The sequence below is a fragment of the Beta vulgaris genome, chromosome 8, assembly GCF_026745355.1.
Source record: "Beta vulgaris subsp. vulgaris cultivar EL10 chromosome 8, EL10.2, whole genome shotgun sequence".
In the NCBI taxonomy this organism is placed as follows: domain Eukaryota; kingdom Viridiplantae; phylum Streptophyta; class Magnoliopsida; order Caryophyllales; family Amaranthaceae; genus Beta; species Beta vulgaris.
This window is the reverse complement of record NC_079209.1, coordinates 22508945-22535014: the sequence shown is the minus strand read 5'-3', so window position 1 is coordinate 22535014 and position 26070 is coordinate 22508945. Positions and strand designations below refer to the sequence as shown.

Genomic DNA, 26070 nt, shown 5'->3' with positions numbered 1-26070 from the left:
TGTTCATCAATGGAGGATGATGGGTGAAGAGAGAAAAAGAAAATTGGGGAGAAAGAGAGGAAAATCTAACGGCGTTAGGTTTCCATCCATAGTAAGGGTATCTTGAGCACAAACACAAACCTCAGGGGTATCTGAGGAATTCCCCAAATGTGGGGGGTAATTTGGGAATTACGCCAAACCTCAGGGGTACTTGAGGAATTTTCCCATTAAATTATTTTATAGATGAGTAATAATAAATAATTGTATAAGTAAGGTTATAAAAAATCTATCTTAATAAAACAAATAATCATAGATTAATATAATTTTATAACCAATACCTTAAGTATTAATGTAAGACCTATACAAGTAGTAATAATGACTTGTGATTGGCCAAATAAAGAAAACATATATCTTCATCTACCACCAATGATTTGCTTCACCCACCATCCACTTTCAAAATCTTGTCGCAAAAATTTTAAATGCTGAAATTTTCGCTGAAAACTAAAAGCCGGATATCTTTCCGGTTAGCAATGAAAGGAAACTTTGAAATAAAAAAAAGGAAACCTCTTCTTCTAATACTCCTCTATAACATTTATACCATTCATTCTCTATCTCCATCAACCAATTTCAGGATAAAATTTTGCATTTGTTTCAAGGTTGTTATAGAAGTGTTTCCTCGTTTTTACTCAAGATTCATTTGTATGTTTTTTTTTTTGTTTTGCAGTTAAATTTTTCATTTAGTTTATAATTTCGTATTGGTTTCTTATGCTTTGCTTTAATGATGCTTAGATTTGGAGAAACTCAATAGGTTTCTCAATTTGTCGGGAAATTCTACTGCAATTTTTTTTACAATTTTCGATAATTTTGTCAAACTTATATTTGGGTTGTTTTAAATTTTATTATGAGTTTGACAATTACACAGATTGAAATTTATCTAGATCGCTCTCGTTTTTTAATTGTCAGTTTGATGCATACGTAAGTTTTCTTTTCTTGGTTTTTTTTTTGGAGTCTTTGTTTTGCTTACTATGTGTTTGTTAAAATGCTTGCATGAAATTCCATTTGTTTTATATTGGCTTTTTGATGGAATTTGGTGTTTTGGAATTGATAATGCTTCCTATTTTCTTATTGATACTGATCATATGGGTATTGTGAATAATGCTTAGATATAGAATGGTGATAAATTGCCAATTCTCTGCTATGGGTTGTAATGAGCCAAGCCTGCTCCCAAACTATTTGAGCTCGGCTCAGTCAAAGATCGGCTCGAGCGGGCTCGACTCGAGCTAACTCGAGCTCGAGTTCGGCTCGAGCGAGCTAACTCGAGCTTGGGTTCGGCTCGAAATATTAACGAGCCAAGCTCAAACCATGTATGGCTCGGCTCGCAAGCTTGTGAGCAGCCTCGAAAACTTCAAAGGTAATATTTATGCAAATTGTAAATGTCTCACATCATTTTAGAAAACAAACTATAACCTACTTTTCCCTTATTTATTGTTTGTTTTGTCCTACACTATTGGGTACTAAGGAAATTAGACTTGAACTTTTGTTTGGAAATTCTATACTTTGATAATTTTGTGAACTCGGGCATATCTTAGTTGTTTTCTAATTTTCTAATAATTACTGAAAGACTATGTAATAATTATGTAAATATATGAAGTGTTGACTAGTTACTGTAGTTGCAGGTAATTCCTTTTGGAAAGGATGTTGCAACGCTGGGAAGATTTTGTAAAATATAAAACCTATACTAGTCTACGCCTACGGGTAGCTTTAGGGTGATATTATTCTCTGATTCTAAAAGTCCTACATCGAATCTAGAATAAGGGGGAGTTTGGTTTGTGGTTTTTAGGAGAGGGTAAGAGAATCAAATAGGTCGATTCCCTTACTTCTTGTTTGTTAACACGGTTTAATCATTCCCTTTACCCTCCTCATTACCCCAAAGTCCTCTACTTCCATTACCCATCCCCCCCCTAAGGTTTCACTTACCCTTTCCCTTCTCTACTCCATGGTCACCTTGACCAATGGTTGACCACCAGTCCAACCACCAAACCACCACCCACACATTGTACCACCACCGCCCAAACCACCATCCTAGCCACCGTCACCGCCATACCAACCACCCACCCACCATCCTAGCCACCGTCACCACCACACCAACCACCGACCCACCATCCTAGCCACCGTCACCGCCACACCAACCACCGACCCACCAGCCTAGCCACTGTCTCCACCACCCCTGCTACCCTAACCATCATGTTGCCGCCGTAAGCAATTGCCACCACCAAACCACCGGAAACAAATCCACCTCATGCACCCATAAACCCATCACCACAACCTCCCAAACAACACAACCACCCCAAAAATCCTCCAACAACACTTGAAAACCCAGAAGCCTAAAAACTTGAAAGAAAAAAAATTCAAGAGTAAGAATGGATGAATACTCCTTCTTATCAATAATTATGTCTTTAAGGGTCAAATTCGGCCATAAAAACTTTAGATCTGAAGTTTTTATGGTCGAATTTGACCTTTTAAATCTCAAATTTCTCCTTCAATGGTGGTAGAAAAGAAAAGAAAGAATGGGAGCGATGGTTACTTGGCGGTGGTGATGGGTGGTGGTGGACGGTGGTTATTAACAGCAGTGAGGTGGCAGAGCCGAGGGAAGGGGGTAACGTGAGGTGGAGTGGTTCTTGGAGAGAGAGAGGGAGGGGGAACATGGTGGAGGAATGGTGAGAAGTTGAAGATGAGTTTTTTTTATCCCAAACAACCTTTTTAATCAAAGGGTTTTCCTTTCCATTCTCCTTGTTTCTCTTTCTTATACCCTTACCTTTTCCCCTATCCAAACCAAACACCCCCTAAGTGTAATAAGAAATCAACTCTATAAAGATGGGTGTACATGGAGAGTTGAATTGTGGATGTTGAGCTTGAGCCTAGTTAATCTAATGGGTCGGACTCTTGGGCATCTACAACCTTGACTCAATTAATCAATTGAGTTCGACAAGGCTTAGTTGGGCTTCATATTTTTTAAAGCCTGGTTTCTCTAAGCTCAACCCATCTCTATTTTATTATTTTTAATTTTAAGTTTCGAGTTGAGTTTCGAGCCGAGCTTGGGTAAGGTTCTCTTAAGCTCGAGCCGAGCCCAAATTTCTGAGCTCGAGCCGAGCTCGTCCTTGACAATCTTCTAGCCGAGCCGAGCTTGGACATTTTCGGTCTCGATTTGACTTGTTAACACCCTATTCTCTGCTTAATTCATGTATTAATTTCAATTTAATTCCTGAAATATTTTTTCCTCTCGTGAAACCATCACATGTTTGGACTTGACCATTGTAGTCTATAGAAGACATTGAGTCACTAAAAAAAGGACATTGAGTGTTTAGATTATTGTGTGTGTGCTGCTACCATGATAATGTTTGCATTAGCAGGTAATTCGTATTTGGTATCTATATGTATAAGCTCAAGTTCGTTTTCATATTGTAGGTCATGTTTGATGAGCATCAGAAATACAAGTATTGAAGACTTGATAAAAAGGCGGCGGAATAAATATTTTGCATATAACTTGTAATCTTTAGACACGGTGATTTAACTTTCTTAGTTTAGATGACTAGCTAATTATGTGTATTTTTCCTTGCTTGAGATTATATGTATTAACAGAAAGTATTGTTTGCAATATATAATGTAAAAAAAGTTACATCTTTTGTTATAATTATTTAACATAGTTTGGAGTATTAAATTGAGTAAAATTTAAACTGAGTTTGGAGGGTTAAAGCAGTCTACTTGATATAGTTGAAAATTATCAAGATAAAATTTGTATGTGAATTGGAGTACTATCATGAATTCGGGTAACATGTTAATTCGGTTCGAATACAGTTAAAAAACAGTTTGAAACAATTTCGGTTTAAATAGGTTTCAGTTTCATTTTGAATCAGTTCAGTTAATTCAGTTACATATTCGGTTCAGTTGAGTTCAGTTAATCGATCAACTTTCCAGTTTTTCATAGTTATTTTCAGTTACAATTTGTTTCTGTTCAGTCGCAGTTCAGTTTTGATTTTTCATTCACAATTTATTTCAGTTTCAGTTCATAATCTATCAGTTGATTTCAGTTACAATTACTCCTACTTTAATTTAATTTTGTTCAAATTTTAGTTGTTTCAGTTCAACCATCAATTTATTTACCAAGCTGACAGCTCTAGTAGCTTACCCCTTCCAAGATAGTTTGTCTCATGTAGTTATTCGACTTCCTTTTTCTAGAAGAAAGGTGCAAGCATTTTATTACTGAATGTAAGAAACAAATCTGATTGTTCGGTTAACCTGATACTGACCTGACTTAAACTTGGTTCGACTTGTGAGGGTCAGTCTCGAAACTTGACCTGGGATTCTGTAACGCCACAAAAGTACAAAACCTTAATCAGCACCGGAATCATAACTTAAGCTTGTGGGTTAGGGCCCACTATTAATATAATAGCCTAAAATTTCCTCCTGAACTTACATACGCTCAACTTAAAGTGATAATTACCCTTAATAAAGAGTATTCTAAATATCCCAAATATATGTAGAGTCATTTCAACATAATCCATAATATGACCCTTGCATATGCTTTGTCACACCTAAAACAGAAAACAAAACGTCATGAGCCGAGACTCAATAATATACTACTCTAACAGCGTAAATTCAGTTCAACTCATTTTATTTGAAATCAGGGAGAAGAGAATATTGCAAACAACATTTCATAAACACATAAGTTCAACCATTTATGAGATATCATCCTTTTAAGATTCTTACATCATTTCTCAATGGTAACTTGGCAAGTACAACATTATAATCATTAAATCTAAAGGCGACCACAATAAAGGTGACACTTGCGATGCCATTAACATTAATCCGAAAGGCGATCATAACAAAGGTGACACTTGCGGTGTCCATAACATTAATTCGAAAGGCGGTCACAACAAAGGTGACACTTGCGGTGCCCAAATCCAAAAGACGGTCACATCAATGGTGACACTTGCAGTTTTCATATCCGAAAGGCGGTCACAACAAAGGTGACACTTGCGGTGCGCATAAAGTACTGCCAAGAACCGTCTTTCACTTTCATTTATCATGTTTTTTCATTTTTACATTTACGTCATAAAACATCTCTTAAGCATCATGAAAACCAATTTATCATCATAAACATCATTTAGCGAAACATTTCATATCCCGCAATCCGGCCATAAACACATATCATCAAAATATTATGTAAAAGCGTCATAAAACGTAGATGGAAGGGGAGTGCGAGTGTTAGCAGTAGACGTTACCTCGAGTCGCGATTATTATACTTGATAGCCGGGGGAGGCTTATAATATCTTTTTTCCTTTCTAATCTATTCAAGAATTGATGAAGGACGACTTACTAATATTTTATTCTAGATCTTTAAGCTCTAGGATCCATTTCCATCATGTGCACATTATATGAAGTACTTTAATATGACTTAATAGTGAGTTTTTGAAATTAATGGTTTTGGAACCTCATTATCATCATTATTACTTAAAATATAATTTTTAACTTTCTAAATTTGTTATACATGTCCTTTAATATTAATATAATATATGACACATTTAATATGAGTTCTAAGTCCATCTTATGTAAAATTATTTAATTACAACTAATACTTATAACGTAACATTCATGGAAATTCATTTAATGACTTGAAGGTGTGATTATAGAAGTATCGTATTATAGTATGCTTTTACTATCAAAATTATTGTCTACTAATTACCGCGCTCCTAATAAGTACTTAAAAATTATTTTCAATTATTTAGCTAAGACATGATCGAGATTCATTTAATTAAAAGTTAGAAAGTGGGATTCATATTGTTAATAAGTGAAAACAAGTACCTTTCATTTACATTACTCACATTTTATAAAAGAACTTACATATGTTAAGTTATATATATATTTCTCGTTAACTTACCATAGTAATAATCCAAGTGTACTTAAGTAGTAGTATTTCATACTCGATATATTTAAGCTATGAACAAGTGATCATGCGATTAGTTACTTATACATGGAAAACTATAATTTAACTAATCAAAATCACCCTTTACGTCACTAATGTGAAATTCTAATGATTACTTCATAATATATTTTAGACCATAATTTAAGATGTATGATTATTTCATGACGTAGAGTGAATTTTATAACGTTAAGTTTAATTAACTTAGTTCAAACAACTTGATTTATTAAACATATTAAGTTTCAATATTTAACTTGAAAGATTATAAGTACAGTTATACACAACTAAATTTACTACCTATAGTATAGATTTTAAATTACAAAAGCAAGACTACAATTCAAGTTAGTTTAATTAATTAGTCCAACATACTAATGGGTCATGTAAATTATTAGACCTGAACTAATGACTTAAACTTTTCAAAACAATAATAAGAGGGAAAATATTACAACTTACTTGCTTATAAAACAAAGTAGGCAACGAAGGGGAGGGCTGGTCAGAGCTCCGGCGAGTAGGTGGCACGGAGGAAGCGGCATGCTAGCCAGCAGGGTGGCGGTGCGCAGGGTGGCCGGAAAAACAGGGGGTTTGGTGGTATAATAAATGTTGATAGTTGTCTCTTTGACTATTTATTTCTTTTTCTTTGGACGGACATACCAATACACGGGGAAAACAACCATTGGACCCATTTAGTCATTCGTGATTAAAATAATGAATGGAGTACCCATTGCGAGAAATTGTACAAGGCTTTATAGTCTTGGCGTAATCGTAGCCCCGTATTGGAGATTAATTCACATAAACCCAATATACTTTTAAACTGTATTGGAGATTGACTTAAATGTCATCTGTTTTAAGTTGAGATTTTTAATAAATTTCCAGATGCAGTATTCACCCACATTATTTTCTCCTTGCTACATACTACTAGAAATTAAAACAATTCGTCTTGCATGGACCCGGTTCACACTAAAAATAGTGTGGACCAGGCCCAGGCACGTGACCGGTTGAGAAGTACTCACTTATACACTATATCAAAAATAGATACACTATATGATACATAGGTACATTATATCAAAAATATATAGATACACTATATCAAAAATATATAGATACACTATATCATAACTACGTACACTATATCATACAGAGGTACACTAGATCATAACTAGGTACACTATATCCTATAGGAATACTATATCATAACTTGGTACACTATATCCTATAGGAAAATATTTACTTAAACGCATTACAGAAACATACACTATATCAAAAATAGATATACTATATCAAAAATAGATACACTATATCAAAAATAGATACACTATATAAAAAATAGATACACTATATATATCAAAAATAGATACACTATATTATACATAGGTACACTATATCATTTTAACATGCACTATATCATTTTAACATATACTATATCATTTTAACATATACTATATCAATTTAGCATATACTATATCATTTTAACATACACTATATCATTTTACTCCCTCCGCTTTTTTTTATTTGCTACATTTTCCTAAAAGGGTTGCTTTTTTTTATTTGCTACATTTCTTCCTCTTTCCTTATTTGATATATTTGGCCCATAAAAAGAGACATTGTCTTTTACTTTTTCAGTCATTAGGGATTTTTGTAACAAACAATTAAGGGCTAATTAATCCTTCCTCACCTAACCATCTTCATTTCCCCATAAAAAACCCCTCTCTCTCTCTCTCTCCACCAGCCACCTACCCCCATTAATGGAGTTTCTGGATCCATCCTTCACATTAACTCCTGGTGCTAATCCTTTGCACTATTTTCTTTCTCATCATCTCTCTATCTCTCTCTCCTTTCCTCATGTCTTTCAACTGATAATTTTTCACAACTTTTCTCTCTTTCGATCTCACTAATCACCATGAATTCCGGCTTACCGGAAAATAATGAAGATGATCTACTTATGGTACCGGACACTCCAGATCAGAATCCTTGTGCTACTGAGTTGGATAATCTAGATCTGGTTGTCCCAGACGCTCCTGACCAACTGGATCTAGGGTTCGATTTGTCGAATGAACACGACCCGACCATGGGCGTGTTACAAGTTGAAGAGTGTGGTTTTTCAGAAACAAATGGGGAAGATCTGAATTTCGGACAGCCAAATCCAGATTTGCTAGTGGAAATTTTGGGGCTTTCAGAGTATAGGTTGCAAGATGGGTTTTCTTTGGATATGTACCCAGATTTTCCAATTGGGGTTCCTGATATTGTTCTCCAACTCTTGAAGATCTATGTCCCTCGCCTCTTTCAAAACTGAGTCGGCTTTGAATAAGGGAAGTACTACTCTCTAAAAATCTAGTTATTATTTGTATGTTGTATTTTTTGCTGTATAATTGTTGGATCTGTAGTGAAGGTGGTAATTTGTGGTAATTGATTAGGATTTTTTTAAGAATTGGATATCTGGTTCTTGATTTCCTTTGTCTGTTGTTAAAGTTGCTTTTTTTTTTTGGAGGGATTGAGGGTCATCTGATGAAGGACCTTTTGTTTGTGTGATTTATCTAGTAATGAAGATTGAGTCCTCATTTTCTAACGAATCGTATTCTGCCTAACTGTGTGCATTATTGATTAAATAAAGAAGTTATGGATTATTGCTCACACAATGTTGTTCTGCCTAACTGTGTGCAAGTAGGTTTAATAAATTTAAGCATGATCTTTGGTGATGATATGGGGTAACAACTTAAAGAATCTCTTAAAGAATACTTCGACAAATTTCTTTACTTATCTAATGTGATAAAACACCAAATCACACACGTTGATTAGCTTCTTTGTATTATTCATTAGATCTTTGGTATTCTTTGTATTATTGATTAGATTTCTTTAGTGGGGGCTTTAGTGGGGGAAGTACTAAGTTATCTGTTGATTAGTAGCAGTTGTTGTCTTGAGATTACATTGAGATGTGATTTTATTATTTATATTCATGTTAGTTGTTACTCCTAAATTATTGTGTAAAAACTAATGTAGCAACTAAATAAAAGCATAGGGAGTATTTGGTTCATGAATGTTTTGTGAAAACTTATGCCACTCCAACATTTTTGCTTACAAAAATGTTGATGGTTGAGGCAATTTTATCACTTAACATGAATTTTTTTTGGGTACTCTATGATGTAAAAAACAAGTTGATAGTTATAAACACTTTTATGCCACTCCAACACTTCTTCATTGTGAAAGTGTTGATGTTTGATGCATTTGAATGATTGTAACTCATTTCAACTTATTTTTATGCCATCCAACATTTTTTTAATGAAAGTGTTGATGTTTGAGGCATTTCCAGAGAGCTACAAATAACTTGATGCCACTCCAATACTTTACTAGATAGAGAATTGATGTTTGAGGCATTTGAGTAATTTGTATCCCATTTTTTTATGTTGACAGTTTGTACATTTTGTCAATAAAAACATTGCACTATTCCTTCAATGACAAAACATAATACTTTCTCGCTTTACAAAATGTGATGAACCATATTATCTACAAAAAAGGCAAATTATACTCCTATGAGCTTCCTTTTAACAAAAAAAACCCAAATAAGGCAGTATCCAATGTCAATGTTTTGCAATCTGCCTGACTCGATCTAGATGTAACCAAATTCATCATCTGAATCTGTGCTACTATAAGCCCCATGTTTAGCCTCTCCCTCCACTTCTTCAGGCACACCAATTTCAGTCTATATTCGGCATTCTTCAACTAATTCTCTTGGAATCTCTACACTAATAGGTAGCACCCCTTCCCTTTCTATTCTTTGCTTGCCCGCATGGGGAGGGTTGTAGTTGTTATTACCTTTGAGCTTCAGAACTTCAATCATACAATATTGTAAACTTAGGAAAATGTGATTTCCTAACTTTGGGTCATATTCATCATATGCAGCCTGAACTACCTTGATTAACTTATCAACAGTCTTTGGTGCCTTTTGATCTTTTAGGGATTGAATAGCATTAAAGAAACCCAAGTCAAGCACATTTAGGTCTGGACTTTGTACTGGTTGATTCACTAGTCTCATGTTAAATCCATCCGATGTGGCTGTCTCTATGAAATCTGCATCTGTGTTGTCAATGTGCGGGCGTGCATTATCTTGCTGTATCCATATGTCCTTGCATGCATATGGTGGCCATTTCTGTTTTTAGCGGGAATTACACTTTGAATTAATTTTTGTCTCATAACCTCCTTTGTAATGCTTGTGATGGGTTTTGTTTCCAAGGTTCCAGCTTCTCTGTTGTTACTCCGTCTTTTTGCTGGTACTTTGTCTACAAAAGGAGAGATACCAATCTTACCATCCCAAATTGACACCCCCTCAGATGTTATGTGTGGCCTAGACATGACACCTTCAAACATGACTTTCACTATGAATCTTTTTGACTTGCATGTTCTGCGAGGTGCCTTTTTCGTTGGATCCAAGTAGTATCTTTGCATAATTCTTGACATGCAAAACCACTTCTCATCAATATGAATCATATTGTACATGTGTGAAAACTTGGGTATAGTGTTTAGAGTTGCCGGAATAATTGCGTTCAAACACCATAGTACTCTAGCAAGTTTATGTGATTGTGTTAAATGTGGTTTCATAGTGTTTATATGCTTCCTTAATGCACCTCTTTTCATCAATCGATAAAGTGTCAAATTGTGCATACCTAATGCGGCCGCCATTAACCTCAGAGTAGTCCTCTTCCTCAAAGGGATTTCCATTAATGCATTTGGATCTAGCATCTTTCTTTTCTTCCCAACTCTACCTTTTTTGAGGGAACCAATCTCAATAGATGCATCTGATGTCATTTGCATTTCTACCTTGTGCCATATTCTTGATATTGTCCACCTTGAAACAGAGTACTTTGTTGCTAACTTATTGATTGTGCCACGAGGCAATTTCCACTTCGCTCCATAAGGTGTGTCTTTTTCGCTTGCAAGTTGCTGTAACTTGTTTGCTACTTGGTTCCTTCGAAATTCATTCAACCAAACAAAGTGTGTATTGATTGTCTGTGTGTTTGTTGTGAGGTCATGTTGGTCCTCATCTGATTCTGAATCTGTCCAGTCATAACCCATTGTTTCAATATCAGAATCATCAGAAAGCCACTCCATGTGTATCTCACCCTCTGCATCTGAATCATAAAATTCATCAGACATAATCTCTTCCTCACTAGGAAGTGGTTCGTCATTGAGATTTATTTGGATGTTCACTTCTGGTTCTTCATTGAGATTGATGCCTTGTTGTTCATTGAGATTGATGCGTTGTTGTTGTTGTTGTTCATGTTCTGGTTCTGCAACATGATGTTCTGGTTCTTCATTCAGATTGATGCCTTGTTCATTATCTTGATGTTCATTTACTTATTGGAGATTACTGTTGGAGATTGCTGAGTTATGAACTTCAAGAATCAAATGTTGCTGGAAGATGTTCACTCTTTCTGGTTCATGTTGCTGTTGGTGGTTCCTTGTTGGTGGTTCATGTTGCCTTCAAAATACGGATTGAGCTGATGAGGAGGGTGGTATTTGAGGGCTTTGAGAAGCCATGGTCTGAGATGCTATTTCAGACCATGATGTTGCCAAAGAAACTCATCTACTCTCCTCAAGTGAAGCAAAATGCTAATTTTTACAAAAAAAAAAAATTAGTCCCTAATCACTCGATGATGAGAATTAACTGAGAGTGATCACCCCCCCCCCCTCCCCATGTTTTTTCTCTTATCAATTTCCTTGTAATGGCTGAAAGTTGAAGTTTGTATGGTTACAAAAAAATGTATGGTTACAAAATGTTGTGATGAGAAACCTTTGTGTATGGCTGAAATGTGAAGTGAAATGTTGACAAAAAAGTGGCTCCAAATTTAAATTTAGTCCAACAGGTGCTTTTTTATTTGCATTTGGAGGGAAGTGAAAATTTTCAAAAATTTCCCACCAAAGTTAATCCCAAAAAAACCGGATGGTTTAACTTTGTGGCCCTATAAAATATCCACCATAACTCCTTAATTAACTGATGTTGACCTTCTTCATTTAATGCAAAAAGAGTGAAAAAGTACACTAAAAGGCTTTGAAAGAGACATCACCTAAAATGTTGTGTAAAACCAAATGTAGCAAGTAAAAAAAAGCAGAGGGAGTAACATATACTATATCATTTTAACATAAACTATAGGAAAAATGTGAATAACCACTTGCCAGATACCCTTATTTCAAAATAACCACCCCAATTTCATTTGCGTTTAAATAACCACCTCTACTTAGCTTAACGTTTTTAAATACTCACCTCTTAATAGAAAAAGGTGACTCTGTTACCTCTGAGGCATGTTGACACGCTTTTTATTAAATTTCCCGCTAATTTTGCTCGACTTTGACCTATATATATATATATATCTCTAACATTGACAAACCTAATCTAAACAAACTTGGCAAAGATTTACTTCAATTCCACTGTGATTCCTCTTGAAGCTCAAAATTTAGGTATGTTCTTTGCAATTTCCTGGGTTTTAATGGATTTATCTAGGGGAAATTAGGGTTTTTTCTTGTATTCTTATGAATTCTAAAAATTCTACCTTTATGAACTTGTTAGGAATTTGCTATGGCTGAAAGGGAATCAATTGCTTGCCATTGTACTCTCCTTGTTGCAAGGAGGACTTCTTGGACTGACAAGAATCCCGGACGAAGGTTCATGTCTTGCAAATTCTATGAGCATGAAACGGAGAGGAGCGGCTGCGGTTTTTTTAGATGGATTGATGAGAGACAAACTAAATGGCAGAAGTTATTTATCAATCAACTTATGCTGCGGAAGAGGTTGTTGGAGGATAGAGTTAGGTCATTGGAAGATGAAGTGAGCAGTTTACAAGGACAATAAAGACGTTTGGTGAATGATTATGGTAATTTGGAGGTCAAGTATAAGACTTTGAAGGGTGAATTAAAGCTGAAGAAAAAAGCCAATCCAAAGCAAATGAAGGGTGGATTATGCAAGGGATTTATGTTTGTTTGTGTGTTATGTATGTTGTTGATTGCAGCCGCTAGGGCAATATAAGATGCAATTAGTGTTGTATTAGCTAAGTTAGGAGGGAGTTTTTTTTGTTTTAGTTTGCTTTCCAGTAGTGAGAAAGCTTATTGTTGTAGTAGGTGTGTTAGGAAAAATGAACCAAGTTAGTTAATAAGAATGAACTTAACTAGGCTATGTAATGGTGGAATGATCATGTATTTTGACATTCACTCTTAATGAAGAATGAACCTATCTTAGCTATATCATCATCCATATGTCAATTTATTGAACTGATATATCAAACAGATTCATCGATGAACTGATATATGTTTTCCAAACTCATATCACACACAAACTGAACAGAAACTGATATTCACACACTTGCACTTTTCCATATCAGAAACTGATATTATTCAGCTTAAACCACTGTCACTCACACCTTGTTTAGGGCATATAATCAACTTCACTGGGCCCCAACTTCACGACACAATGCGGTAACACCACCGTCACTCACACCTTCTTCTCACTATAAAAAACTGAGTTGCATATTAGATAGAGAAAGAATCTTGTCCGGAAAATTGAATGAAGAATTTAAAATGGGGAGGGGAAGGTGAAACAATAATTGAAGTTTGAAGAAGAAATAGGAGAGAGGAAAGAGAGAATAGGAAGAAAAGTATGAAATGTGTGGTTTGTTGGAGGGAGATTAGGTCAGTAAAAAAAAAATGGGCCCCATTGTTAACGGAGTCACCTTTTTCTGTTAAGAGGTGGGTATTTAAAAACGTGAAGCTAAGTAGAGGTGGTTAATAAATGCAAATGAAATTGGGGTGGTTATTTTGAAACAAGGGTATCTGACAGGTGGTTATTCACAATTTTTTCTAAACTATATCATATCAAGATACACTATCCTAAACTCACGTGATATGGATCGGGTGCACGCTAATTAGTGTGCACTGGGTTCATATTAGCTTTTTTAAAATTAAAATATGTTAGAAAATCTATAAGATAATAGCATTGACACATAAGGAAATAAATTTCACATCGTTGAGAATTAGAGATGTTATCTTTTAAAGTATCTTTTCAACCCATTCACCCAAATGAAAGCTTTCTATTGGTGCACTTCAGTTTCCCCGAATTTGTATACTTTCATTTTCTTCAACTCTTGTGGCTCCTGATTATGTCAAGCTAAAATACAAAAGAATAGTGATGGTGCTCAAATAGCCAAGTAAGCATGAAAAATCCTAGATGATCAGCCAAAAATCTAAGCCAATAGCAATAGAGATAATGATCCCTTAGGATAAGGACCCCCTGTAGCTTAAGTTAAGGAATAACTCATATAAATAGGAAATCCTTCAGTCATCTACAAACATCAACTTATACATACTTCTCTCTAAAACTCATATACAAATCTATAAACATCCACAATAATCTAGCAATGGCTGCCTCCACAATGGCTCTTTCTTCACCCTCCCTTGCTGGAAAGGCCGTCAAACTGGGCCCAACCGCCTGGGAAATTCTTGGTGAGGGAAGAGTGACCATGAGGAAGACTGGTGGGAAAACCAAGCCAGCAGCTTCATCAAGCAGCCCATGGTATGGCCCTGATCGTGTTAAGTATTTGGGTCCATTCTCTGGTGAGGCACCATCTTACCTCACTGGTGAATTTCCTGGTGATTACGGATGGGACACTGCTGGACTCTCAGCTGACCCAGAAACCTTTGCCAAGAACCGTGAGCTTGAGGTGATCCATTGCAGATGGGCCATGTTGGGCGCATTAGGTTGTGTATTCCCAGAGTTGTTAGCCCGCAATGGTGTTAAGTTTGGCGAGGCTGTTTGGTTCAAGGCAGGATCACAAATCTTTAGTGAGGGTGGACTTGACTACTTGGGTAACCCAAGTTTGGTACACGCACAAAGTATTCTTGCTATTTGGGCTTGCCAGGTTATTTTGATGGGTGCCGTTGAGGGCTATCGTGTTGCAGGTGGGCCTCTTGGTGAGGTGGTAGATCCACTTTATCCTGGTGGTAGCTTTGATCCATTGGGCTTGGCTGATGACCCAGAGGCCTTCGCCGAATTGAAGGTGAAGGAGATCAAGAATGGTAGGTTGGCCATGTTTTCGATGTTCGGCTTCTTTGTTCAAGCTATTGTTACCGGAAAAGGCCCATTGGAGAACCTTGCTGACCACCTGGCTGACCCAGTTAACAACAATGCCTGGGCATTTGCAACTAACTTTGTTCCCGGCAAGTAAAGTGAAGTAGTCTTATGAGATTTCAAAAACATTGCCCTGCTGCTCGATGGCAACAAGATGCCTGACTGCCTGAGATAGCTAGCTTATATGGATTGATTTCTTTGAACGTCGAAGATCATAAATTATAATGTCAATTGTAGTATTTGTAGGTTGTACATTTGGTTGGCCTGAATTTAATTGGATATTTTGCGTGACAATCCTAATTTATTTGAATGGAAGATTTAGCAAATTACAAAAAATTAATGTTCATATGTAATCATTTATCAGGTGGTAATGGAAAATTACATTTCCTTCCGAACTACCAGAACCCAAAGGAAATTTATTTATTTATTTTTTGATCCATATGAGCCACGAAGGCAGCACAAAGTACAAAGAAGTGGAGGGGGATTCGAACCTCTGACCTATCGTTCACAGCACCTCAATCTTAACCACTACGCCAAGACATCCTTGGTACCCAAAGGAAATTTATAATGCAGCGTCTTCACTTACAAAAACAATAGTAGTATTTTGTCCGTTTCTTTTCAATGGTTACATTTTGAACTTCGACAATATTCATAAATTTACGTTTGACTATGTTAACTACTTCGTCGTTACCATAACAATCGAAAAATAATGATAGTAGTAGTATATTCGTTTCTTTTATCTGCGGACAGTGGAGAATGTGGGATTGTGGAAAAAAAAAAGGTCGTTCTAAAATGAAACCATTCACTATATAAGATATAATAATGGTTTAATTTATCTTCACTCATTTTCGAAAATAATAAGATAAAATAAGACAAATAAATTGAATCAAACGAACCCTTTGAGTATATGGACAAATGTTACTCCCAGAACTTTTTTATACTCATTTGAAACTTTCCTATCCTACTTATCATTTGCTCATTTTGAACTCTCCTAAATGAGCAAGAACAACTGTCTTAGGTAAACTATACAAATGGTATGCTAAGGTGTATAATAAAAACGGTTTTTTCACCAAGTACCCCCCGAGTTTTCAAAAAATTCACTTGGTACCCTCCAAGTTTTCAAAATTCACAGGGTACCCCTAAGTTTCAAACTAATACATGGGATACCCTTAAATGCCCTTAATGACTAACGGCGTTAACTGCCATTAGTCATAAACCCTAATTTTCTACTTTAACCCTAATTAATCCCCTAATCTTAACCCTAATCCTAACCCTTACCCTTACCCCTAACCCTAACACTAAACCCTAACACTAACACTAACCCTAACCCACCACCCCACCACCCACCCCCACCCTCCCACCACCCCTGCCCCTCCCCCACCCTCGCGTCGTCGCGCCGCCCTCCTCCCCCACCCCCGCATCCCTCCCCTACCCTCACGCCGCCCTCCTCCCCTCTCAGTTCATTTCAGCAGTCCCCCACCCCTCCCCCCATCGCGCGCCCCCTGACCTTCCCTCCACCCCCACGCCAACCACATCACCACCCCCTTCTATTTTCGCACCCCATCGCCTGCCCCCCCGCGCCGCCCGCAACTCCATTTTCTTCCCTCTGTTTTTTCGCTGTGGGGGGACTTTTTTCGCGAAAATTGGAGGAGGGTGGTGCAACGACGGTGGGGGAGGGGTGCGAAAATGGAAGCGAGGTGGTGTTGTGGTGGCGCGGGGTTGGGGGTGTGCTGTGGAGTGGAGTGGGGGGTGTGGGAGAGGGGTGAGATTTCAGGGGCTGCGAAAATTGCGTGGAGTGGGGGAGGGAGGGTGGGGGCTGTGGTGGGGGTGGGGTTGCGAGGGTGGGGGAGGGGGTTGCTGGGTGAGGGAGGGGGCTGGGGCGGCGGGGTGGGGGTGGGACAGGGGGTAGGGGTGGTGGGAGGGTGGGGGAAGGGTTAGGTTTAGGTTTAGGGTTTAGGATTAGGATTAGGATTAGGGTTAGGGTTAGGTTTAAAGGTTAATTAGAGTTGAAAACAGAAAATTAGGGTTAATGACTAACTACGGTTAACGCCGTTAGTCATTAAGGGCATTTAAGGGTACCGCGTGTATTAGTTTGAAACTTAGGGGTACCCTATGAATTTTGAAAACTTGGAGGGTACCAATTGATTTTTTTGAAAACTCGGGGGTACTTGTTGAAAAAACCGTAATAAAAATTGTGTTTTTCTACGTCATCATTTTAAAAATAACTTTGAGGATCATTTTGATTATTTTAGCTAATATAAGATAATCCGCAATAAGTTTTAATAAGTTCAAATTCATTCGAATACGTTGAGGTACAATAGATAAACTAGTCTTCTTTGCACGCGATGCGTGCGTGGATTATTTTGACGACTATTATTAAATTTTTTCTAAATGTAATTTTAAGGGGTGTAATTTATAATCATCCTTAGTTCTAATTAAATATCATGTAGTCATGTAAATATAAAATATAAAAATTACTTGATAAATAAGTTGTTTTCTCGTTATTTTGTTGACTTGTTAATAGATGTTGGTATTGTTATTTCATTTCAGAGTTTAGGTAGAATTAAAATTCTTATGTCTTTGGTTTTATAATTGCTTTGAAAACTGCTTTAGTTATGTTAATTTATTTTTCAATCATAAATTTTTTCTCTCACAATACATATTTTTATGACAGTTTATTTTAGTTACTTTGAACTTACTTTGACATAATTAGGAAAGATTATGATTGAGAAAAATCTCAAAATCTAAATAGGTAATAATTTATATTGAACTAAGGGTTAAAAAGTCTTTTCAAATGAGGATACCATACCTCCTCCCTTAGCTTATATAATAGAAATAAGTGAGGCACACCGTTAGTTTCATTATTTCAACTTTTTAAGGTCTACAATAACTATTAATGACATTTAATATCATTAATTAAATATTAGTAAAAAAACCAATGAAAAATTGATATTTGGAAACACTTATTAAGAGGAAGTGGATACAGTGGAAAAATGTTTGTCTTATATAGTTGAGCAAATATGGCCAAAATCCAAAATAGGTTTCTACTCCCTCTGTTTCATATTAATCTACACACTTTGACATTTTACACTATTCACAAATTGCACTTTGACCCTCGTTTGTGATTTATTCGTGAATAAAAACATAGTCATGTGGGATCTTGTTAGATCCGTCTTAGTATGTATTTTATTAATATATACTTTTTATAATTTTTACAAATACAAAACTAAAGATATATGTCCCCAAAGTTTTACATTGGCATGCGTGAAAAGTGTAAGTGTGTAGATTAAAATGAAACGGAGTGAGTAATACCAACCTCAAATTTAATGTTTTGAAACTAATATAAGATAAACTTTATCATCTTTTATAGCATTAGTCTGATATCATCCTGTTGTTGGTGTATATCAGCCACTAAATTCTAAATTACTACCTATGCATGATGTTAATGCAACAATTTTTTTTTTTTTTTTTCTAGGAGTATATGGTGAAAAAACTGTTAATACAAAGGATTGGTAGAGGTAGAGATTTAATGCTTATCTTTCTTTTCATAATTTCATATATACTCACGAGTCGAGACATTTTTTATAGTTTATACCATTCCTTAACCTATTGGTAACTTTAAGTAGTGGTAGATAGGCAGTGTTTACCTCTCTTGTGATAAATAATTTTGTAATATATTTACTAGTCAGTGTTCGTTATTAATACGATGAGGTTTTTTTTTTTTATTTACTAACTTTTTGGGGAAGGTCATCAATCTTAGTTGCTCATAATGTGAAATTTTGTAGTAAGGGACGCTTCTCGAGCGAGTCGGTTATGTGTTGTCTTTTGCTTGACTTGACTCTTTATTTATCCAGTCGAGATATTTCTTATGGAGCATCAAATTATCTAGCTCGATTCGACTTTGTAAGGTTTCAAGTCGAATTTGATTTGCTTGCGAGCAGATGAACTTGATTAGTTCTTGTAAATAGATCACAATAAAGTTCAAAAATTATTAAAAGAGACGGTTTAATTTTAATATAAAAAGTACACCTAGTCACTAAATGGATTAAAATAGTCACCGAAAGAAATTAACTTAGTAACTATTGGGCTAATTCTCTTTTTGATATTGGGCTTACCATTGCCTAGTTTTAATCTAAAAGTAGGCAATCTCTTACAAGACAAACTCAATAAAGTTTTATCTATTTTTATTAATCTATTACCATATGTATTTAATGTAAAGTCGTTCTTAATTTTGATAGTCATTTCAAGTAACTTATAAATAATCAGTTTTATATTTATCCTAAAAATAGTTTATAATTGAAATATTATACTTATTACTTCGTTCTCTTTTAAATGAAACGTTTGCTTTTTCACGCAACCCGAAACGCTTGTTTAATCATTCATATCTTTAGTTGTGCACACGTAAAATATATATATATAAAAAGTTGTAATTTGATAGTTTGCATCGAGACGAATCTAACAAGATCTCACTTGACTATGTTTTTCTTTATATAATGGCGATAAATTGGAGTCAAAGTTTATCAATGAATAGTGTTATTTCACCCAATGTTTCATTTAAAACAGAACTGAGGAGGTAATATACTTCCTATATTTCTTTTTACTTGCAACTATTTGACTTTCACACTTGCCAACACATAACTTCAACCATTAATATCTTTAATTATCGAAAATTAAAAATTATAAAAGTACATATCTGAAAAATATATATGGAGACGAATCTAACAAGTTTCCACATAAATATGTTTTTCCTTAACTACAAAAACCAAGTAGAGTTGGTGAATAATGTAAAAATTAAACCGTTGCAACTAAAAAGAAACGGAAGAATTATATAATGATTACAAAATTTATCGAACAACTAATGCACGAGCTTATTATCGAATCGAGTTTCGGCTAGCTCAACTTGGCTCGTTAAAGTACCGAATTAAGTCTAGCATTTAATGAGTCAAGCTCAAGTTATTGACAGACTTTCACGTGCTTAACTCAATTAGCACTACACATTGGACGAGGAGTATGAGAGTTCTATTGGTAGAATTTAAAGTAAAATCGGAAGTGGTTAGAGGCTGAAACGCCTGAAACAAAGGTAATCGACGCAAGATTTCTTTTTGATGCTTAAGAAGAGGCAGCGCTCGCGAAAAACTACAAACAAAACAGCTACACTACAAAAACCAATTAAAGAAAAACACACTAGAAAGGAATGTAGCGGGGTATAGCAACACCCACGACATTTTCAAACAAAATTCGACCTAGATTTAACGGGGGGACTTGAATCAACTCTATCTTGTTGTTCTGATAAACTCCTTGATTGGTGAGCCAATCTGCAGCTCTGTTTCCTTTTCTGTAACAATGCTTGATTTCCACGATCCAACTTGGGTCTTCTATCATCTTCCCGCATCTATGGATAATGTGTGTACATGCTCCTCCGTAGGTTTCAATTCCTTGCAATGCTGGGATAGCCGCTTGATTATCCATCTGCACCTGCAGTTTACTAATTCCCATACACTTCGCCAAATCCAACCCAAACTCAACAGCTTTGAGTTCCGCCATAAATGCGTGACAAACTCCAAAGTTGAGTGAGTAGGCATATAGAAAGTCTTCAGCACTGTTCCTAATAACACCACCTCCTCCGGATGGTCCTGGGGACCCTTTGGCAGCACCATCCGAGTTCAACCCCAACCAACCATCAGGTGGTGCCAGCCAGCGAATGTAGGCTTCAGTTCGCAGAGGAGCAGTAGGCCCCGAAACCATAATGTTGTCACCTAAGGTCCTCCAAGTTTCCTCAAATCTCGCCATAAGGAATGAGATTAACCGGGATAGCTTGAGTGTTATTAAAAACAACACAATTCCTCCATCTCCATAACCACCAAATGACAATAGCAAAAAAGATAGGCCATGTTTCAGATGACATGTCATTTTTAGCTTGATACCGAATGTTTCGAGTAATCCATTGTTGAAGAGTACCTGTTTTAAAAGAACTAGATCGACGCGAGATTTAATAGTTTTTTTTACTCCTTTTACAGTCATCGTGATTTCCTACTTTATGCACCAATTAAAGCAAATAAATGATCTTAGTTTTCAAATACTCTAGCAGACCAGAACACTTCTCTTCTTTGAATAAAAGCCTTACCAGTTACCATTGCCACACAAAATTTTTTTATCCAATTGAACAGTCAGACTTACGTGAACCCTGTTCACGTTAACATTAGCGTGCACCAAGTCAAAAGCACGTATTATTTCTATACAATTTAGTACATCATGCAGATCTCACTATATCATTTATAAATATGCTATATTATTTCTAAACAATCCAATATAGCATTTAGAAACTAACTATATAATGGAGAAACTCCCCATATCATTCTGAAACATACTATATGATACAAAAATTACAACGTTTCTTAAGAATGTATTATATCATTCAGACACTCATTTTATCATGTAGAAACTCACTATATCATTCAAACACTCACTATATCATGCATAAACTATACTATATCTTTCTACATGTTAAAGCAGGTATCACGATATCAATCCGTCTTGTGTGAACCCGCTTCACATCAAAAATAGTGTGGACCAGGCTCAGACATGTGTCCCACTACAAATTAGTCACTCCCACTTTCCAAAATCCGCACGATTTTCTCTCTCTTCAATAAGATTCTCTCGCCCTAAAATTTAAAAAAAAACAGTTGTCAGAACAAACATACACTATATCATTTTAAAATACACTATATCATGTCAAAATACACTATCATGTCAAACACTATAACGATCGATTATGATAATTTTGTGTAATATACAAATAAACTACACTATAACATTTCAAAATACACTATATTATGTCAAAACACATTATATCATGCTACACTATCATGTCAAAATATACTATATCATTTCAAAATACACTATATGATCATGTCAATATACACTATAACATGCAACACTATCATGCAAAAAAACTCAGCAAAACACTATGATTTTAAAATACACTATATCTTTTAAAATACACTATAACATGCAACACTGAACGCGGCAAAAACGGAAAATTGTAATCAGTAAAACTCACGTGAGATGGATAAGGTGTACACTAAGTTAGTGTGCACCGGGTTCATATTAGTTTTTTTTATCACGACATATATTACACAACTTACATATTCCTGCTTTAAAACATTAAAATTAAATCTTCCACCATATTGCATATAATGTCACTATATATTTTTCGTTAATAAAATCCACTATATTGTATATATGGTAACTATATCTCTATACAATTATTATATGAAGTTAATATCAATACCAATCTGGTGCACCCTAAGTTAATATACATCGTGTCCATTTAAAATATTTTTCCAAGTGATTATCTTGGGAGTTTTGATATACTATTTGGTAGTAAATACTTCCTCTGTTTCTAAATAAGTGCAACATTTGCATAGTGTTTACTATTCACAGTTTAAACTTTAATGAGCTTTGGTGATTTACATTTTAGGAAAAACATAGTAATGTGAGATCTTGTTAGATTCGTCTGAATGTGAATTTTTTTAATATCAACTTTTTATAATTTTTACTTATGTATAATTGAAGATATTAATGGTTAAAATAATGCAATGGCAAACGTGAAAATAAGAAATGTTACACTTATTTAGAAACGGAGAGAGTACGAGATTAGAGATGGCCAACAGTGTGGGCCAATCCAGCCCATCCCAGCCCACCTCGTGGGTCATGTGGGCCGGGCCAGAAAAAGCCCGGTCCAGCCCAGCTCGAACCGTGAAATTGGTGGGTGGGTTGTGGGCAAGATTTCTTGAGCCCAGCCCACTAAAGCCCACTACTAAAACCGCCCAGTCCGGACCATGAAACCGGTCCAACCAGACCCATGAACCAAACCAACCCAATCCAAGTAAATATTGAACCAAATTATGTATATTTTAATCAAATTGTATATATTTTAATCAAATTGTATATATTTTAATCAAATTGCATATATTATAATTCAATCAAATTTAAAAAATAATGAAATTATTCATTAATATTAATATTTGTATATATTTTTAATTCATTTTAAAGATTTTATGTAAGAATAATGAATAATTTCAATGATTAAATAATTTTTTTAAAAAAAATTCTCATGCCGACCCGTCAGCCCGGTCCAGCCCATCAGACCCACGAACCGTGAAAACCGGTAACAGACCGGTGTGGGCCAAGATTTTTCAGCCCGCGGACCAGCTTGCCCAACCCATGAATTTCACGGTCTGGTCTTGGACCGTGAAATCTTAGCCCAGCCCACTACGGCCCACGGTCCGGCCCGCCCAACCCGCACCAATGGCCATCACTATACTAGATATATGTGTCAAATCTTATCAGTAATCCAATGTAGCTGCGTTGGCCAGATAGCGATCGTTGGTTGCAAGTTGCAACTCGTGAAGGACCTCAGCAAGACATTTCTACTAGATTTTTGCAATCCCTTAATCTCCACATGTCATTCCGGCATTGGTCAGCAAACATAACGGTATCAAATCTTCCCGCTTATTTTTTAGTGTATACAATCTTCCCAGTTCCCACTCCATGGCTTAGAAATTGCCAACTAGGATAGCACCAAAATCTTCCTGAGCAAATAAGAAAGCAGATAAAGATCATATCCCATTTTTGCTCTATTTAAATACAACCCAAACCTCAAAACTTTCATTCATCACCACAAGCCAACTTCAACCCACTAAAATTAATCTCACTCTCTCTCCTCTTAGTCTCTTTGCAATGGCAACCTCCACAATGGCTCTCTCTTCTCCCTCACTCGCTGGGAAGGCTGTCAATCTCGGCCCGAACGCCTCCGAAATTCTTGGTGAGGGAAGAATCACAATGAGGAAAACTGCTGGTAAGCCCAAGCAAGTTTCATCAGGCAGCCCATGGTACGGCCCAGACCGTGTTAAGTACTTGGGTCCATTCTCTGGTGAAGCACCATCTTACCTCACTGGTGAATTTCCTGGTGATTACGGTTGGGACACTGCTGGACTCTCAGCTGACCCAGAAACCTTTGCCAAGAACCGTGAGCTTGAGGTGATCCATTGCAGATGGGCCATGTTGGGCGCATTAGGTTGTGTATTCCCAGAGTTGTTGGCCCGCAACGGTGTTAAGTTTGGCGAGGCTGTTTGGTTCAAGGCAGGATCACAAATCTTTAGTGAAGGTGGGCTTGACTACTTGGGTAACCCAAGTTTGGTACACGCACAAAGTATTCTTGCTATTTGGGCTTGCCAGGTTATCTTGATGGGTGCCGTTGAGGGCTATCGTGTTGCAGGTGGGCCTCTTGGTGAGGTGGTAGATCCACTTTACCCTGGTGGTAGCTTTGATCCATTGGGCTTGGCTGATGACCCAGAGGCCTTCGCCGAATTGAAGGTGAAGGAGATTAAGAATGGTAGGTTGGCCATGTTTTCGATGTTCGGATTCTTTGTTCAAGCTATTGTTACTGGTAAAGGTCCATTGGAGAACCTTGCCGACCATCTCGCTGACCCAGTTAACAACAATGCATGGGCATTTGCAACTAACTTTGTTCCCGGCAAGTGATTTACTTTTTAGCTACAACTTCTTGTTATTCAATGTAAATATGTTACCTAAATTAATGGATTGATATAATGCTTAATTAGCTTGGTCACTTGCTTTGCTGACATTGTTGGACAATTTCCATTACTATGATATTGACATTGTGTGCTAGTTAATTGCAAGCTCTATATTATTGTTGCTTCCTAGAGGCCAATTATGCCCTGTTTCTCCTCAATAAGTACCTGCACCCAACTACGAGGATGTCATGTGGCCTCTGCTTTGAATCCAAGTTAATTAAGTATGAATAAATAGAAACAAGGCGGCAGCAAGCAAATCCATGAAATGTAAAATCAATAGTAAGAGCAAATGAGGGAGAGGCAATGTTATCAGGATCAGGATCCTACTTTGGATCGTAGGGGCTGGTAGAATCGAATCGGTGGGATCGGATCGTAGGATCGTAAGATCCTACAATTCGGTGAAATAGAGATAATAATTATACTAAAATATGGTGAAAACCTCATGTTAAAAATTTACACATATTAATAATGATTTTCTTACTTAGCAAATGATGATAGTTTTTCAATACAATAAGATTGAAGTAACATGCGATCAAAATCTAATAGGAGAAATATAATATGTGAAATTACTTTATGATTTTTATATGGTAGGATCGGATCGTAGAGTTGTAGGATCGTAGAATCGTGTTAAGATCCTATCATGTGATTTTTTGTGGTTGAGCAGGATCGAAAGATCCTACAGAATTAAGATCCTACGTAGGATCGGGATCGGTGAGGTCCTCCAGGATCGTAAAATCGTAGAATCGTAAGATTCGGATCGGGATTTTAACAACAATGGGGAGAGGTAGTAGCTCAGTGGAGTACCATCCTGAATTCCAAGACATTGCCCAAGGTTCAAATCCCCATCCCAACAATATATTTGCTTTTGGGTTGTTTAGCTTTATACCAAGCCTTTCGAGCTCAAAGCTCGTCGAGCCTCAAAAATTTGGCTTGAAGCTCAGTTCGTGAAATCAAAATTTCAAAATTTAAAGAAAATTGAACTTAACGTTACCCAGACTTTAGATATAGCCGAATGTTTTGTCAAACTCTTTATAAGTATGGTTGTCAGGCTAATTTTAATCAAATATGACAAGCCCACAACTATACATTATACTCCTATTTATACATGCCTATGTAAAACAAGAGGTCCCTTATTACTCTTTGCTTCCTCCCCAATGTGTCATGTTTTCTATAACATGTATCTATTTGGAGATGTGAAGTTTTGTTTTTGCCTCACCGATGTGGGACTTATAAAACTTAACTAAATAATTCACAAACACTGATCCAGTGTATGCATGTTTGATGGCAATAAGCTCGGCTCGTGAAATCAAAATTTTAAAAATTGAAAGAAAATTCAGCTTAACATTAACCAAGACTTTAGAATAATTATAACCCAATATTTTATCAAACTCTTTATAAGTATAAGT

The 26070-nt window shown here is 36.2% G+C and overlaps 2 protein-coding genes across 2 annotated transcripts; one reads left to right on the top strand and one right to left on the bottom strand.

Annotated features, from left to right (window-relative positions):
* Positions 1-9653: 9653 nt before the first annotated feature.
* On the bottom strand, positions 9654-11104 carry LOC104883673 (uncharacterized). The gene is made up of 2 exons (XM_057391476.1): positions 10148-11104; positions 9654-10100 (listed from the first exon to the last, which is right to left on the bottom strand). The coding sequence occupies exons 1-2, from the start codon at positions 11102-11104 to the stop codon at positions 9654-9656; spliced, it is 1404 nt and encodes a 467-aa protein (XP_057247459.1).
* A 3176-nt stretch (positions 11105-14280) lies between these two features.
* On the top strand, positions 14281-24699 carry LOC104883672 (uncharacterized). The gene is made up of 3 exons (XM_057391475.1): positions 14281-15158; positions 21579-21649; positions 23665-24699. Exons 1-3 carry the CDS (start codon positions 14356-14358, stop codon positions 24609-24611), a joined length of 1821 nt encoding a protein of 606 aa, XP_057247458.1. The 5' UTR covers positions 14281-14355; the 3' UTR covers positions 24612-24699.
* The last annotated feature ends 1371 nt before the right edge of the window (positions 24700-26070 follow it).

Coding starts and splice junctions, on each gene's coding strand:
- LOC104883673 (XM_057391476.1), bottom strand. CDS start 11,104: ATGTCTGATGAATTTTATGATTCAGATGCAGAGGGTGAGATACACATG. Junction 10,101..10,147: donor TCACAAGCATTACAAAGGAG/GTTATGAGACAA, acceptor CGCTAAAAACAG/AAATGGCCACCATATGCATG.
- LOC104883672 (XM_057391475.1), top strand. CDS start 14,356: ATGGCTGCCTCCACAATGGCTCTTTCTTCACCCTCCCTTGCTGGAAAG. Junction 15,159..21,578: donor ACTAACTTTGTTCCCGGCAA/GTAAAGTGAAGT, acceptor ATGTTAAAGCAG/GTATCACGATATCAATCCGT. Junction 21,650..23,664: donor TGTGGACCAGGCTCAGACAT/GTGTCCCACTAC, acceptor AATCTTCCTGAG/CAAATAAGAAAGCAGATAAA.